At 37.8% G+C, this 19,172-nt stretch overlaps 1 protein-coding gene across 5 annotated transcripts in view; it reads right to left on the reverse strand.

Moving 5' to 3' along the window:
* RICTOR (RPTOR independent companion of MTOR complex 2) overlaps positions 1-16,416 on the reverse strand; it is a 120,021-nt gene extending 103,605 nt beyond the window's left edge. For all 5 annotated transcript variants that reach the window (XM_059916287.1, XM_059916286.1, XM_059916283.1 and 2 more), the window contains exons 1-2: positions 16,354-16,416; positions 16,135-16,182 (exon numbers count right to left, since the gene is read on the reverse strand). In XM_059916287.1, the coding sequence (XP_059772270.1) occupies positions 16,135-16,182; positions 16,354-16,402 (97 nt within the window). In that variant the 5' untranslated portion in view covers positions 16,403-16,416. The remainder of the gene's footprint in view (positions 1-16,134; positions 16,183-16,353) is intronic.
* Positions 16,417-19,172: the final 2,756 nt, after the last annotated feature.

Genomic DNA, 19,172 nt, shown 5'->3' on the forward strand with positions numbered 1-19,172 from the left:
TATTTTTTTCTCTGCGTATGTGTATGTTTGAAATTTTTCATAATAAAATATTTTTAATGAAAGTCTGATAATCCCAAGTGTTGACAAAAGTATGGATCAAGAGCAACTCTTACATATTGCTACTATGATATACATATATTTTTTCATATAAGCAGTAATTCTACACCAAGTTATATAACCTAGAGTAACTTACGTATGAGTACCAGGATTCATGTACAAGACCATATATAAAATCATTGTTTATAAGAGCAAAAAACTACAAACAGCCAAATGTCCATGATTAAAAGAATGGATAAATCACTATTATTTATTTAATAACATTTGCCTTCTGGGTTTTCACCCTAGCACTTGCCAGACACTATGCTGGGGTCTTTGAACAAATTTTCTCATGTAATACTTATACTTCAACTATACTATTTCTTGCCTACCTCTTCTAGCCTCACATCCTCCACTCTTCCTCTCCTCAAGCACTTTCTTTCTCTGGTTCTTTCCTATCTCTGGGCCTTTGGATCAATATTTTATGTTCCTTCTACTTGTTGAAGACTTTCCCCCTACATCTTCACTCGGTGCCTCCCCATTGGTCCTGGATCAACTAAATATCACTGCCTCAGAGAAGTTTTCTCTGACCAACCCCCTAACCACCTATCAACTCTCTTTCACATACTCCAATTTTACATTATTCAGAGCATTTATTCATACTTAAAGTTCTGTGTTCACCTGTTTACCATCTGTGTTCTCCTTACTAGAACATAAACTCCTCAGGGGAAAGATTCAATGTTTTTCACCACTGAATCACCAGCAAAAGAACAGTACCCAGCACACAGTTAAGGTAAATAAATATCTGTCAACTACGACTGAGGGAGGCAGGAGTGAACAAATTATAACAATATTACAAGAAAGGTAACATACAATATACTATAGAAGCACAAAGAAGGAAGATATTCTACCCAGCTGAGGAAATTAAGATTAACTTTGTAGAAAATGTGTTTCTAGCTAGAGTGAAGAGAGTAGATTGGGAAAGGATAGAACTAGAACAGGGATAGTAGTTATGAAGCCAATGCAATCACCCAAGAAAGCAAATGAGGCCTCAAGAATGGCATGGCAACAGAAATGAAAAAAAGATTTTACCAGTATTTCAGAGATAAAATCATTATTATCTGGTCACAGATTTGATGTGTAGAATAAGGACAAAGAATGAGGCTAGAATGTCTCCTGGGTGTCCTCCTGGGTGACATGGCCCCATTAAAGTAATTCTCTTAAAACCCAAATGGAAAATATAGAAAGATTTTTAGAATAGTAAGATAATTAGTTAAGTATGAAACACAGAAAGCTTGATATACATGACTACATTGTTAAGATGCTGAGTAAGCCATGAAAAAATGGGCCTGGAGCCCTCAAGCTAAACACAAATTTGATGGTAATTTATTCAGCCAATAAAGACTTATCAAGCACATATAATGTGCTGGAGCTGTTCTAGGCTCTGGGGATACAATGGTGAACAACCCAAAGTGCTTGTCCTCACAAAACTTACATTCCAGGGAGACAGACAAATAACACTGTAATTGGCAGCAGTGACAAGGGCTACAGAAGAAAACAATATAAAAGAATAGAAAGTAATGGAGATGAGGGCTACTTTAGATAAGATGATCAGAGAAGGCCTCACTGACAAAGTGATATTTGAACAGAGTTAAATAAAGTGAGGGAGCAAGCCTCCCAAGATTAGGGGAAGAATAATCTAGACAGAATGTAACAGAAGTACGAAGGCCCTGAAAAGAGAATAAGAGTAGGAATGAATAAAAAGGAGGCTGTTTTGCCAAATATAGTGAACAAAAGGAAAGAGTTAGGAAATGACAACGGTTGTGAGGAAGCCAGGGGCTAGATTATAATGGCAGTCATCACATATAGTGGTTGCATATTTTTTAGAAAAATTATCTTCTCACACATATTCCAGTACAGTGCTAAAATACAGCAGATGCTCGATGAATTCTTTTCAAATTAATGAGTGAATAAATCACTGAGTTAATGAATTCCCACTACATTTGAATCCAATTTATATTTAACCGTTTCCTGAACTCCAATTCATCCCAAAGGACAAACCAAATACCAATTTAAAAGTCAACATTTTAAGCTTTAATAATCTTCGGAAGCAGAATTTTTTAAATGTTTTGAACAGTGACATCACCACTAGAACAAGTACATGCCCTTCCAAGAGGACTGCTTAGAAGGAAAACAACATCTACTTCGAAGTATATAATTTCTAGATTGCCTGCTAAAACAACACAACATTTGATAAATCCTTCACACAATTTGAAATGTTCTGATAATCAAAATATCATTTTAGAACAAGTTCTGATCATATCAGACAGCAAAAAATTTACCACACTAGTTCAGCTCTAGGCTAAGAAAAATCATTTAAAATAATTTGGAAAAAAAATCATGTACCAGTAGGTACAAGAGCAATAACTAATATAATCCTGACAAAGATGGTTAAAAATATAGATTTACTGCATTTTACCACTCCTAATAGAATCAAACAAGCAATCACTCAAAATTCACCACTAAAAACAAGTATCCTTTCTTTTTTTTTTTTTTTTTTGGCTGCGTTGGGTCTTCACTGCTACGCATGGGCTTTCTCTAGTTGTGGAGAATGGGGGCTACTCTTCGTTGCAGTGTGCGGGCTTCTCAATGCGGTGGCTTCTCTTATTGCAGAGCAGGGGCTCCAGGCGCGCAGGCTTCAGTATTTGCAGCACACGAGCTCAGTAGTTGTAGCTCACGGGCTCTAGAGCGCAGGCTCAGTAGTTGTGGTGCACAGGCTTAGTTGCTCCGCGGCATGTGGGATCTTCCCTGACCAGGGCTCGAACCTGTGTCCCCTGTATTAGCAGGCAGATTCTTCAGCACTGCACCACTAGGGAAATCCCAAAACAAGTATTCTTTTGGGAGCTAATAATCCACACTCAGTTTAAATCTGTTCAGTGAACTGAACAGTCTAGACTCAGAATCAGCAAGGATATTCCAAGGTTATTAAATGTTCCCACCTTCAGGGAATTCCAGTCATTGTTTTCCATAATTCCAAAGAGCAGATGCATAAAAATATTTTAAATGGAGTGAATGCTAATATCTTTAAAATTACCAACGTTTAGAAAATGCACTTCATCAAAACTTCTTCACCTTCAGTATAGTTGAATATTTTTGTTTCACTTTCACATTTACTCTTGCTTTTGCATATTGAAATATGTAAAATGCTCTTTATTTTACTCATCTATGCTAAGCACTTGTTGCCAAGTTCCTGTCAAGTATTTAATCAATTTCCTATGCAATACTCAGTTCTAATTTCTTGGGGATATGCATACCAAGAGATGGGCAGTGGAATCTTTTTCTAACAAAGCATCACCAACTCGGAGACAAAAACCTAAAATTCATGAAGAATTAATTTAAAAAAAAAAAAACAATTAAAATTTATTTTAAATCAAGGAATATAAAACACTATCAAGTACGGGAAAAGAAAAATGTGAGGAGTCACCAGAAGACTAGAAATAGAATAAGAGAAATACAAATCGATGAGAGAAATTGAAAAAAAACAAGGGAAAGACGGAGAAACAATCACACGAAGATACTTTAAAACTATTAATGATGTCTTCCACATGAGATTATTGCAGTGAAGACCAAGAACTGTTTACCATCCTCCCTTTTTCTCCATAGAAATACTAAGCCAATTTCCGTAACCATTCCACCAATTTAATTAGGTCAACACAAAGCTTTTATTGGATTGGAATTCTAGTTTTTCCAACTTTCTAACTGGTAGCTTTGAACTCTTTATGGTGATTTGATTATCTATAATTTTTCTTTAAATAGTCATTATGAAAAAAAATAAAGAAAAAAAATTCACCTATCTAGATGTGTTCATGGCTAAAACATTAAAAGGTCAGGCTGAAGAGGAAAAAACAGAGATATTCAGAAAATGATTTTAAATGTTTTTTTAAAGTTGGAATTAGTGTAATTATTCCAAACTCTAACCACTCATATAAATCCACTGCCCATCCAAATGAAAAAAATCCATACACATCATGACATACCTAACACACATAAGCAGACTTGGATTAAAATAACTTTAACTTTACATACAACACAGTGATACAACATAATATTGGACATTGAAGTCAAATACAAAAGGGTATATTTAGTGTAGGAGAAGATTATATAAAGTTCAAAAACAGGCAAAACTAAGCTATGGTATTAGAAGTCAGAATAGTGGTGTCCTTGGTGGCGGAAGTAGTGCCTGGATGGAGACAGAATGGGAACTTCTAGGGTACTGCAATATTCTGATTCTTGATCTGGGTTGTGATTATCCATGTGTTCAATTTGTCAAGTTTCATAGAACTGTACATTTATGACAATTTTCGGATCTATGCTTTCTTTCAATTAAAAAATATAAATAACATTTACTGCTTTCTCACTATGTTAAATATTTTAACAACAAAAAAAGGAGGTTCTAACATCTCCACGAGGCCCTCTATCCTACAATACCCTTATCCTACAAATCCAATATGAATACTAAAATTCTGTATCTTTCTTATTCTGCTCTCAGTAAAATATTTCATGTCTTTACTCATGCCATATTCCTCTTGATTTAACCACATTCACTCACTCAACGTTGAAACAATTTTTCCCAGTTCACACTTAATCTCCCCCTCCTCTCATCTCCTTTGCTTTAATTGACCACATAAAGAACACCTAATATCTATTTATATCTAACATGCCAAAACTGTAATAAACATTTTACAAACATTTCACTCCTCAAACAACTGTCTCCAACAGAGATGAGAAAACATGATCAGAAAAGGCAGCTTGGGGCTTCCCTGGTGGCGCAGTGGTTAAGAACCCGCCTGCCAATGCAGGGGACACGGGTTTTAGCCCTGGTCCCGGAAGACCCCACATGCCACGGAGCAACTAAGCCCGTGTGCCACAACTACTGAGCCTGCGCTCTAGAGCCCGCGAGGCACAGCTACTGAGCCCGCGTGCCACAACTACTGAAGCCTGCGTGCCTAGAGCCCGTTCTCCACAACAAGAGAAGCCACTGCAATGAGAAGCCCACGCACCGCAACGAAGAGTAGCCCCCACTCACCGCAACTAAAGAAAGCCCACGTGCAGCAACAAAGATCCAACACAGCCAAAAATAAAATAAATAAATAAATTAGAAAAGGCAGCTTGTCCAGAGTCAAAAAATTCTAAGAGGCAAGGTCAAGATTCAAATCCAGATCTATCTGGTTCCAAAGCTCAGGCCCTTAGTTACAGTGTTAGACTGTGTATCATGCAGTTAGCATGTTATTAAATGTTATTTTGTCCATATTAGTACCCTACTATCTATCTTTATACATATAATCCTACTATCCACATTGTAGACATATATAACAACTTTATCAAGTCATACCTCACGTACCTTGAACTATGCTATGAAGCAATCACCTATCTGGAAAACAATCAGGATGCAAAAGCAAGCACTCCAAAAGATACCAATAAAAATTCAAAGTATGTATCATCACCAAGTTTATTCACTACAGTTAGTATATGTTACTGACAGTAGAGCCCCTTAATTCCTCATAATCACAACCTATTTATCCCTATTTTCCATATAATGTTAATAAGTCCAGTTATATAGTTTGTATTTTACAGCACAGTAAAAGTAAAAAAATAATTTTTAAAGTAGCTTCCATATATGCTTAAAAATAGAAATAATATTTATACACACATATCCTGCCCCAAATCTACTCATATTCAAGTACCCCCGGTGAATATTTAGTGGTAATATAGTTACTTACTTTAAAAATAGTTACACTTTTTCCTGTGGTACTTTTATAATAGAGACACAATTACTGATGTAAGTAAAAAGTTTTTCCTAGGACTCAAAAATTAAATCTAAACTTTTTTAACAAAACAAAGTAACTATTACAAGAAACAATAACATAGCAAAAGGCAACTGCCATAGTTTATCCAAATCTCTTAATCTTTTTATTTCCTTTTGAAAACTAACCAGCATTTTGAAAACTAACCAGCATTTTGAAAAATTTCTTCCGTTATGCTAGGTAAAACAGTATACACTTATATATTCAAAACAACGCTGAAACATGAACACACAACACTGAATTCTCCCGTGACAAAGGAGAAAAGGGCTATTTTAAGGTTTATTAAAAATAAAAAGTGATTTAAACTTTAAGACTACGCTAATCTAAAATTTAACTCATCAAAAAGTTATAAAATCTTACGTTAAGAATTATTCTTACATGACATACGAAATCTTATACAACATAAGAATTAATCCGACCTGCTTTATACCAAGTATGACATTCGAAAATACCATTAGAAATTACAACCTATAAAGTAAAACCACAAGTCACTCTAAATAAACAAGGTAGGAAATAGCTATCTATATTCAAATATCCGATTACCATGACTTTATACTAATGTTATGTGACAGATATGATTAAAATCTTACCTACAACACATGTGTTAAATAAAACATTCCACAATATTCCATGTGCCACCCCAGATACTGCTGTATAGCTAAAGGTTCGAGTTCACAGCTCACCTACCTCCAACCTGGAGTCTTCTCACTCTTTCTGCAACTCTATTCCCATCAGTTTTTCTTTTTCTCTTTTTTCTTGGGGGAAGGGGTTGTGGTGATGGTGGTGTGGTGAAGGTTAGGGAGTATATTATACAGAATTATGAGTGGAAAAAAAACCAGGGCAATTAAAAGTTTTACAGGGATGAACATTAAGCATGGAAATAACTAGCGATATTATTTTAAGATGTGATTTCTCAAAGTATGAAACTATTGATAAAAATATATATGTACACACATCTAAAAACAGTTAAAATACACTTTCATTTGGCAAGTTGTTTCTTCTTAGCAACCAGAAGTAAATTACTTGGCAATCTTCTTTGTTTACAGCTTGTATCTCTTCACTATTTATTCATTATAAGAAACATGTGAAATTACACTGGGTTCTGAACAAGATTACTAAAATCCCTGCAAGTGGCAATTCACCTCTTGTTTTGCTCCTTTAATAGAGTGTTAATTTCCCCAAACACTGTTTATCCTTTACCCAAATAACTAGAGGGTAGGGGTGTCTGGATTCGGCAATGAAACAGTCCATGTTTTTCAGGATAAGCTTAATTTCAAATATTCTCTCTCAAATATAAACTGTCAGGCCACATGTTTAAATTTTGAAATCAGAAAATACGGTCATTTTAGCATGGGAAATAACAAAAACACTACTCATCCCACTTATAGTCTCTATTTCCAAATTGCACACATCTAGAAATAAGTTTGATACAAATTTATAGAGCCCTTTGAACATGCAGTATTAATGAAGGGGAGAGGAGACACACATACTACAAAACAATGGAAGAAAAAAATCATTTATGCTTGGGTTTGGAATGCAGCCAAGCGTCTATATACTCATAATCAGAAGCACACAATTACTTCACAATATGCCTAAAATCTCTCAGTCCAGTCCAGCACTACCTTCAAAGGTTTGAAAAGCCCTAGTCCGAAATACAATCAGCCTTCAATAGTTAAGAGATTTATATACAGAACTCATCATCAACTTTTTCTCAACATTATCTTCAAATACTGAATAATATGCCAGGAATATGTTAGTTCCCAAAACTAAGCATGATTTTTAAAACACTGATCCAGGGCTCTAACTATTCAAATACTACACTTTTATGCAAAGGTTGTACAGGTGTCAACACTTCTATGAGGACTCTCCTCTAGGTCATTCCTTACCTATCTCCCATTTTTTTCTGAATTACTCTGGCTTTTGATTCCTTTATAAAGATAATTGGCAGGTGCTTCAAATACTATGCCCTGATACAGGTATATCCCAAATATAATATAAAACTCCTTAAAGCCAAGAATTATGCCTTCCTGATTCACATTAACACTTACTAACCTGATAATATACTAAATATATGCTGTCTTGACATTAACAAACCACTACAAATAAAAATTCTTCAACATTTTGGGATTAAAAAAATGGCAGAGTAATTGAAGGGGCCAGATTCTTTAAAATCCAGGTAATTAAGGTTAAAAAGCTCTTCTATATTGCTTACTAAACTCAACTGACTCCTTGAACAGGCATGTTTGAAGCCCTGGCACATCCTCAATTTTATTATATTATATATAAATTTCATCATTACTAGGCACATTGCTCAGTTTATGCAATCTATCTGGCTAGAGGACTTTGTAACAGGAATTTTAAGAAGGTACTTAGGTTTAGGTTCTCTTTCAACCCCATGACTCTGAACACATGAATGTTATATTTAGCTAGTTTTACACAATTATTTTCAATTTAGTTTGGCATCTATATAATCTTGTAAGTACATTCATCATAGTGATATAATTTTAAAGTAGCTATTCAGCTTTAACCTGGCCACACTAACAAAAAAGCACAGGTAATACAAAACAATGGATGATCCAAAAAGCATTAACAGTCAACTCTCAACAATTCATATTTGGATTACCTAATAAATATTTTAGCCTGTTTACATCCACTATTCTAAGAGTATTTGCTTAGGAAATAAAAATTGATGCTAATAATTCAAATGAAAGATACATCAATCTACTGTAGGGGAGGAAAGAATATAAAATCTTCCCAAACCATATATAAATAATGCTGTTGAGATTATATTTAGCAATCTTCCACCATTATTCACCTTTTTCTTAAGTGTAGGTAACTGACAGTGGACTGTATTTAACTGTAATAGAAGTACAGATACACAGGCATGCAAACCAGTCACTCACCCCACTGTGCTTTTCACAGCCCTATTTCAGTAGCCTGAGACCTGAGAGGGGGAGGAGGCAGCAAGTCACTGCAGATGATCACTTAAAAGGAAATTCAGAGTTGACTATAATTTACATTTAAAGTGCTATGAAACACCATACTGCTACATGTATTCATGGCTGTTTATGGGAATCCTTCTCACAGTAATTTAACAAGGGATTTAACAAGGCTTTCTCTTTAACCTTTCGATATCCCAGAAACATCGTGATATCTGAGAATCACAAAGACTGATGGTGAAAGTGCTACGCATGGAAAGTAGTACGCATTTCAGAGGTCAGGAAACTGAAGCCCAGAGAAAGTAGCATGCCAAGATCATCCTCAGATTAAGGAAGAGAAGAACTGAGTTCTCCAGAACCCAACTTCAATGCTACAGTCTCTCAATCTCTTCAACCCAAAATTCTCCACTTGGCTTCAAAGATCACAATCTTACTAATTTTTAACTTCCTTCTCTTTTTTTTTGCCCCTTTCTTCTTATTGATTCCTATGCTGTGACATACACTCTAATCGGCGTATCCTCTAACATTCAGATCTTCAGCTCCTCCTCCATTTACATTCTTCCCTCTCTCAAGGCCCTAAAGCAGAAAACAATCAGATCACAAGAACAACTACAAAAACATCCATTTCAGCATTCGCTACCTCTTACACATCTCTGACAGAATCAATCATCTGAAACTCAAAGTGAAAAGCTGAACTCATTATCATCTCTTCCAAAATGATTTCTCCATTTCTTGGCACCATCGCTTTCATTGTCCCTCAAGTTTGCAAACTTAAAATACTCTTTTACTTCTACTCTCCTTAATACTGTGCTCTTTCTCTCATCTCTCTCTCCACTCCTCCTTACAATAAATGTTTCAGTTATTATTATATGATATATGCTGGGGAAGAAACTTAAATTCTAGTGAGAGAAGTAGTGAACAAGGAACTTAAATAGGCAATGGTAAGTGATATTTAGAAAGTAATAAACAAAAATGTGGAAAAGTAGAGGAGGAAGCAATGAATTCCCACTGGGATGATAAGGAAGGATTTTCCCAGAAGTGGCATATGACCTAGACCTTAAAGAATTAGGATTTCTCTAAAGAGTGCTGAAAATGGAATTCTTGGCAGAGAAAACAACCTATGCAAAGAAAAGTAAATAGACACTGCATGCCATGTGCAAGGAAGAACAAACAGTCGTCTTTGACTAAAGCAGGGATTCTCAATCACGGGCATAACACAATCTCCAAGGGGAAAGAACAGGAATGGGGAGGTAGGTACTTTAGGCTAGCAAATTCTCCCCAACCCCCTTTGAAAATCACTGTGTGAAAAGAAGGGAGGGAGTGCGTTACACAGTGAACTATGTGGAGAGGCAGACTGATTTAGAATAGTATGGTTAAGACAGTACAGAAGAAAATAATTCTAGAATAAATCATAAAAGGCCTTCAATGCCAAGCTAGGAAATTTGGACTTTATTTTGTGAGCAAAAATGAAACGTGTAAAGTGTGTGTATACAGTTTTTTGTTTGTTTTTGTTGTTGTTGGTTTTGTTTTGTTTTATGTAAGGGAATGAGATCAGTTCCAGATTTCAGGGAAATAATCCTGGCAATCATACAGCAGAGGAAGTGAAAAAAAGAGAAAAAAATATTTTACTGTCATCCAAATGAGATAATGAGGATGTGAACTAGACCAATGACAATGAGAATAGGAGAGAGAGATGTCAGAGGCAAATTGGGGGAACATGGCAAATGAACCAAGAAGATGAGCAATAGGTCTCTAGCTTGAATAACAGAGGACGGTGGTGGTACCTAGAAAGTGAAAAGTGGGTATGCGTTGGAGTGCAAAATTTTATAAACCACAACTCTGAGATGATTACCAGACATACATGCTAATATGTTTTGCAAGCTTAGAAGAGAAAGTATGAATAAAAATGCAATTACTGTAACCATCTCAATTCATGGATTCTTGAATCCATGAGTGAAAAGGGTGCTCAGGGAGCTAGCATCAATAAGAGAGCAGACAAGAAAATCAAGGACAGAACCTTAGGGCACACCTGCTTAAGGAGCTGGAAGTCCAGCCAGTAAACAGAGAAGGAGAGCTAGGAAAAGAACAAGGAGTTATAAGAATAGCAATAGTGTAGTAGCTACAAGTGCATGATCTGCAGTTAGTCACTCACTAGCCCTGTGACCCTGGCTGAATAACTTACCTTTCTGAGTTTCAGTCTGTTAGAATTTGAAAGCCTATACCTTCAACTGTAAAATACAGACAATAAGAGTACCTCAAAGAGTTGTCGAAGATTAAGAAAAATAATATGTTTTAGTGCCTGGAACAAAACTACTAATACAGTAGTAGTACTAATAATAGAATAGGGAACTTAAAAATGCCAATGAATTTTGCATGAGGTTACTAGCATCCCTTAAGAAACTATTTTAAGTACGGGGGAGAGCTGTGTTTACAAGACTAAAAGAGTTAAGGAAGAAAACTGTGGAGTGAAGATAAACTACTCTGTGTGTAGAGCCTAGGAAAAAATAACTGTTTTGAAATCTTTGTCCTTATCATTCCACGTGTCTCACCATCATTCCATGCTTAGCAAAGTACCTGCTCCATATGAATACAACAACAAATGCTGAATATGAGAAAACTGAGCCAAAAGAAGGAAGAAATGAAGAAGCAAGAAATCTTAGTTCCACAAAGAATCTTAGGGGAAACAGAATTAGGAGCATAAAATTCCTTTCCAGTTTAGCCTTCAAAATGAACAGAGATGCTTTATCCTCTGGCTCAGGAAAACAGAAGTAAGTATAGGTGAAATATAAAGGGGAGAAGACAAGGGGATTCACATTAGACAGCTTCTGTCATCCTAATAAAGAAATAACTGTTCTCTGCCCAGAGTACGAGGATTCCAAAGTCAGTTTAGAATGTGGAGAAAACAAATTAGTTGCTTCCTCCATTCCAATATATATTCAACTTCATTTCTGTCTCCAATACCCTGGTCTAGTGTCCCACGATCTCTTAGATTCTATCAGGGGCCTCCAGAGCAGCTCCTCTTCCTACGGACTTTACCTTTCCCAAGGTGTGGTATATTCTCTTGAGAGCCCACATTTCCTTCCACTATGTCCACAATTCTTATGAGACGTCAAGCCCTCTGTGAAGCTGCCTGATTCTCTACCCACCAGAGTTAATCATTCTCTCCTCTAGGCTACTTCTGTTCCTTGTACAGTTTGATAACTCAGTTTACTGTTCCATATCACAATCACTTCTTTATGTCTGTTCCAGTAAACTCCTAAAAAGGGAGTAACATCTTCCTCATCTTTACTCCTCCAGCACTTAATTCAGCATTTATTATATAAAAAGCAGTCAATGTTTGTTTTGTCTAACTGAAGTAAGGGATTAAACAACATGAGTAATCTCCTAACTAGAAAGAATCACAAAACAAAAAGTTAAGTGTTCAAATCTGCATCATTCAGATAACCTTCCTACTTTCCTAAGTATTAAACAGCAGCTAAGACAGTCAATCTTTTTATTCCTACTAATGGAAAAGTAAAAGGATTGGATAGTCAAAAAATACAAAACTCAATACTTAAAAATAAATTATAGTCTAACAGTTATATTTGAATATACATGTTTCCATGTCCTGGAAATTCACCTTGAACACAGTAATTAAATTATACTAGGAAGGGCTTACACAGGAAGAATACTGTGTCTCTCTTCAAGTTATTCAGTACCAGGAAGAGATGTACTAGTGGACTGATAAAAAAAACAGACTATCCTTGCAGTGGAAGTGGTTAAGGGAAGCATTTTGGTTTCAAAATAAATTTTGGCATGCAAAACATAGAGAGTATTTAATGATACCAATAGCAAGTATCAGGGACTTTCATGATTAAGTACAGTAGTTGTCTGAACAAAACTTAAAGCAACAATCACCAATATATCGACTATAGGATCTCCTACAATGAAGTTCCTGAACTAGATCAAAATTAATCCAAAAACAATTTTTAATTAAAGCACTTTCGTATAAACCATAGCACTAACATCAATAAGAAAACCAAAGAACCTTAAGCCTCTCCTGGGCTTCAAGAAGCTTGCAAGGCTGGCCACGTCTTATTACTAAGAAATTTTCTGGAGTCAGGGAGAAAAATTCTAAGGTTCTATTAAAGAAAATATCACATTTTTTCTTAAGTACATATAATAGATTGTTCCTTGCTTAGGCCTAATTCTGGTAATGTTACAGATTTTTTTTTTTTAGAGTTGTTACATTCAAGAACTTATACAGGGCTGTATGTCGATTACGTCTCAGTAAAACTGGAAGAAAAAAATGATCACAGTTGGGGTGGGGGCACGAGGAAACTAAATGATGGGGGACATATAAGAGCTCCTTATATTTATTATATTCATACATTCACATATACTTTATATATTTTGAAGCTTTTCTTAATAAATTAAAAAAAATAAAAAGAACTCTAGTTCAGAAAGACTATACCCAATTAACTGTATGTCTCAAAAAAAGAAAGCTTCAATACCATAATTCCTTATTAACAAGTTTATAATATTCAAAACAATCATCTGAAATATTTTAAATGTGATATAAATAATTCTGATTTCATACTTTAGGAAAGCAACTAACATTTAGTTAACATTACTCACAAAGTACTAGATCCCATGCTGAGTACTATATGGCCTAGCTCATTTACTTATCACATTCTTAACCACCTTCAAGAATAACCTGAAATGAATCTCTCTCTCTTTTTTTGAGCTGAAGAAACCAAGAGTTAATCAAGGTCAAATAACCTGCCCCAAATCACCTATTATGTATCACAGCTGAGATTACAACTCAGAACTATTTGACTTTATACTACACATTGATGGCTCCTTCAGGAATTACAATGACCATGGCCTCTATTTTATAATGAACTTTGTTATACAGCTACACAGTGAATTTCTCAAAGGTTACATAAAAATAATGAGAATGAGAGCAAACACTGCCTTAGCATTAAAAAAAATTTTTTGGTTACCCACACTTTATCTAAAACATGCCGTAATCCAATCCACAAACAGCTGCCCTTCAGCTGCAACCCAGACTGCCCCACAGTTCTCAAATGATTACTAAAGTTTAATTCCTCATGAACTTTCTTCATGTTAGATCCACAAGCCTTCTTCTAACAATGAATGTTTGTCAGAATAGCAATTTCTCAAACAATAGAGTCACTATACAATGAATCTAACTCAGATTACTTTTTCAAAACTTCCTTAAGACTCTGGAACACAGCTCTCAAATGCCCTCTCACTCCTACTTGTATATTGCTTTTGCAATCAGATTCAATTGGCTGTGTACATTTCATTCCAAACTGAAATACATCTTGTCAGGGCAAGCAGAAATAGCATTTTCTGCACTATCTGTATCATCCTAAAAACACCTAAGGACATAGGTGTTTACTAAATTCTCAGGAAATATAGCATTTTAAATAGTAAATATACAGTTATCTGTGTACTTGAGTAAAACTGGAGTAAACCAAAGGTATCAAATTTGTACATAAGCTCTTTTACTACCCATAATTTTGACACCAACCAGAGAAACCACTATATATAGGAGCCCAGCAAAGTCAATTTAAAGCACAACTACAACTTATTTCTAGCACCACATTCAAACAGGTCTTTAATACACAAATTAGACCCAAGATCTATCTAACAAATGGTCTTTTCACCTCCATCTAAAACATATGCGCATGTATAAATTAAATCACTAAAACTACATCTGTTACAAAACTCAAATGCTAAATTGAGCCCTGTGGGAATTTTGCTTATTTTGTTAGCAAATTTACTAGAAAATCTTTTTCCACATATATTTCATATAGACTTTTCATATGTGTGTTATACACAGTGAAGTTTCCAAACAGTTACACAAAAGTCAAGTTTTACATCTCCCTACATTAATATTCAAACCCTATCTGCTGAAAAAATGTTCTAATTTAGTGCATTAGTGATCTAATTAGTTGTCATTTCTATTACTTAAGCCCTATTTTATTTTAGAAACTCTTCTGCCTGTAAAAGGACCTAGTTCACCCGAAACAAAGTCCTAGAACTTTCAGAATAAAATGTTGTTACAAAAATGTACTCTTGTAGCTAAATAAAAACTAGCCTTTTAGTTTACAAAACAGTAATCTTACATTATGATACACAAAATAAAACAAATTAGAGAATGCGCTATGCTTTAAATACAGAGATGATCCTCAACAATGAGCCCGCATCTAACAAATACTGTAGATAATAGTCATTATGTCAAGTAGAACGTAGGTTAAAAAAATTTTTTTTAATTTTATATAGAATGTTTAAAACGACGTTTTTTTAAACTTCCTAAAGTGCTTTTCAGATCTCAAAAGGAAACTGATTCTACACAGCTGAACCAAGTTACACGCTAAGTTACAGCCCGTGCGAAACACGACTTCTTCGGAATCAATAGACCAAATCTTGTTTACCGTGGAAGAGAAAAGAGCAACCTTGTATATAACTACTAAACCCTCAACGAGATATTGTCGAATAAACTCCAGTATGGTGACTGATAGAAGATATACTGGCCAGTAGCTGGCTGGGGTCCTTAAAAATATAACAGGGGTTTACCCAGTTCCGAAGGTGTAAACAAACCCATCGCCACTGCAGAAGGTAAACAATGAACCTGCAACGAGGGTGAGGGGCCGGTTTTTGCCAACTACAGTCTCAGAGGCCCGGGAAAGGGAAACAAGAGGGAAATACAGCGTAAACCAGACACTTCGCAGAAATCACGGGCTCCAGGTTTCACTACCGAGTTATCAATGCTGTGGGTCCCCCAGGGCAGTGGGCAAAGAGGAAAAACAGTCACGCAGTGAGCAAGGACCGAGCAGGTCCGGCTTCGGCGCTGGGGGACGGGGAGGGCAGGATGTGGTCGCTCTTCCCTCAGACGTCCTCCGGCAACCTAAGTAACAGCCTCTAGCTCCCTCCGGCCGCCCCTGGGATTCAGCTGCTCAAGCTCCGGCACAGGAGGACAACGCTCCCCCGCGGGTCTAGAGAACCCAGAGGGTCGGCGACTCCGCCGAGTCCCGCTCGCTGCTCCCCGCAGCACCCAGAGGCCCGGAGAAGGGCTCGGAGCGAGGAAAGCGGGCACCGGGAAGGGGGATGGGTCCGGGGAGACTGCCCCCGGCTCGGCTCCCGCGGGCCGGCAGGCGGGGCTCGGGCTCTGCCCCCCGCACCCCCGCGGGTCCCGTGCGGGGCCGGCCCCTGCTCACGGCCCCGAGCCCCCGGCTCCTCCCCACTAGGATGCCCTCGCCGGCGCCCGCGGCGCCCCGCGTTACCTCGGGTCAGATCCAGCGGGACGTTCTCCTCGCCGCTGTCATTCCGCCCTGCGCGAAACAGACACATAGCCCCAATTAGGATTCGCTCCCAGGCCAGCGGAGGCAGCCCTGGCTCCGGCCAGCGCCCCGGCTCGTTCCCCCCGCCCATGACCAGGGGGAGGCAAGTGCCAGGGGTGGCGGTTGCCCGGCGGCGAGGGGTGAGGGCCGCAGCGGACTTACCTCGTATTCGGAGGTTCTTCAGCGAGCGGCCGCGGCCGACCGCCGCCATATTGACGGGTTTCAGTCACAACACCGGAAACCTCGCCCAATCGCGCGAGAACCCCTTCCCCTCCCCTCGCGCCGCGCCCGCCCCCCGCGGCGGCTGGCGGCGGGCGGCGGGTGGTGCCGGCTTAGCCCGGGGCGCGGAGGGAGCGCGATGCCAAGTCGGGATCTTGATAGAGCCTGCGGAGCGCGCGCGCGCGCGCGCCCGCCCGTCCCGGAGGCGGAGGGCGCGGCGACGCGCTCGGCCCTCCGGGAGCACGTCCGCCAGGAGGGGGCATTTCCCACGAGGGGAATCCCATTGATGCGAGTTTGCAGCGTGGAGGATGCTTCCCCTCCAGCCGCCGCGGAAACCGTAGTCAAAATCGACACGAAGTGGGAGGAGGCCTTCATGCGCCAGGCTGGCCACCTGCTGAAACCATCCTGCATGATTGTTTTCAAGCCCTGAGATAGACAGCCCTCCTTCCTTATTCGTCAATTAAAACGATTTTATTAAAACAACAACAAAAAAAACAATACAAAACACTGCGCAGTTGTAACGTAACTAAATCCTGCCTAGAGTCGCTTTGTTCCAACCAAGTTAACACGTAACAAAGTTTGTTTTCCAACCTCACTCTGACCACCGTGCTAAGCAGCCTTGCACTTGATCTTCAAAGCCACACTCAGCCAGGCTGGCTTCTCTAAGTGGAAGTAGTCGGGTGGAAGTTTTGCTTTTGACCGCTTGGCGTAGGACCCGAGAACTGGATGAAAAGTCGGGAGTGCCGGGTGGTGGTCCCTGGCGGTGGGTGGGATTGCTCCCGCGCACGCGCGGGCGCCTGGAGGCCCGAGGAGAGGGTTTCCTCTCTGCCTGGAAAGAGGAGAAGCTGCTAAAGGCTCTGTCTGGGTTTTCCCCGCCGTGTAGCTCCTGAAACAATGGGCAATGTGGATGTTGGGGATTAATATTTTTTACAGATGAACCTAACAAGTATTAAGTGTAGAGACTTTAATCAATATACATACACCTGGCCCCTGACCCAGCAACTTTCTCTTAAACTAGATTAATTTTGAAGAGAGGGGTGAGCGTTTTGTCGCTTCCTGTTCCTCAACACTTGTCTTTCTATATTCCATGAGACTGGAAGTTAATTAACAGTGGAGATCTTACCTTAACCTGTCTTATCCCAGCTACCAGTTAATGCAGTGCCCAGCATAAATAAGTGTTCAATAAATAATGAGGTAGCTGAGTAAATGCCCTGGATTCCTTCTTTGTTTCAATGCTCTTTTTGCTGTTTTTTTTTTTTTTTTAAAAAAAGCTATTTGGAGATATCAATTGCAGTCGTTAAAAACAGGGAACAATTGGAAACACTTAAATAACCAAAGTAGGGATTATGCAAATTATTGCAGCCATTAAAAATGACGATGCAGGTCTAGTTTACAGGAAATACTGTTCATGATATTAAATCAAGCAAGAAATTACAAAGTTCCCTTTTTTATAAACACTTAAAATACATAACAAATTAAAAGTATACTTTATAAAATATCTTACATGTCTATGTATGGAGAGAAAAATCTGAGATGTACATCAAAATGTTAACTTTTTTTTCCTCCTTAAATTGTGGAATTACACATACGGTTTTTGTTCTTGTTTGTCTGTACTTTTTAAATGTCCTATAATTAATACATATCAATTGTAAAATAAGTAAAAACTTTAACGAGAAAAATAAAAGCAGCATAGGGTAGCATCATCAAGAAAATAAAAGAGGAACACTGCTTCCTTAGGATACTATTCTCTGTATATTCCAGGTCCTTTTCTTAGGAGAGCTGCAATCAGTATCTGCTGCTGACACTGCTCTTAGATTCAAGGAGGCAACACAATTAGAGTGCTTTTTAAAAATGTCCTCTGACATTACCAAGCAGTTACAGCCTAAGGCAAAAATCACAAAACTTGAGGTCTGGATAGGACATTAAATTTTTGTATTTCATCTCTTCATGTATCACATTTCACCATTTAGAAAAGTAGAAAATCTGTCAATGAAAATTCTACCAGATTCTTAGAATGGTTTCAATTTTCAACAACCCCTTTTACCCTATTCCTGAAATTCCTATCCTGAATTAACCCTTTCCCAGTACAATTTAACTTCATTTTCTTTTTCAGTCTTCATGAAAACTGAGTACAACTGATCCACTTTTAAATTACTTAGGGTACATGAGAGCCTGAATCTAATAGTCTTTCATCTTTGTAACTATATGCTCCTATTTAAAGATCATTATTCAATTACTCCATCTCTTTCAGGAGAAAAAAAATCATCTTTCTCCAAGACTTACATCTTACAGTGAAACTAGTTTTTTCCTCTGTTACTATCCCAGTCATTTGACCGGCTGAGATCTCCATGTTTGTTCTTAAGGTGAATAGCATTTCTGGTAAAAAGAACACGTTCTTAGTGTTTGCAAAAGACATTCAACTAGGAAGCAGGAGTTTCGGTAAATTTTAGTAAGGAACACATTTTACAATGTTATGTTTGCTTTTTAAACCATAACACTACATTATCAATCTTAGTCAGCTTGTTGTTAAAATCTCTAAGTTATTTTCTAAACTTGCCAATAGCTAGCCATTCCTCTTTTTGAAACTTGTTTTTCTTCCCTGTTTATTTTAGCCCACCCCTCTGTCTTACTCATTTCGTTTACTTCTTACTACTTCTCCAATTTTCCAGGTCATTTTGGTTCTAATCTGGTCATTGAGAAAGTGACTTCCTCTTCTTAGTTTTCATTTCCCAATTAGGTTTCATTTACTGTGTGAATGACTG

Source organism: Balaenoptera ricei, chromosome 3, assembly GCF_028023285.1.
Source record: "Balaenoptera ricei isolate mBalRic1 chromosome 3, mBalRic1.hap2, whole genome shotgun sequence".
Taxonomy (NCBI): Eukaryota; Metazoa; Chordata; class Mammalia; order Artiodactyla; family Balaenopteridae; genus Balaenoptera; species Balaenoptera ricei.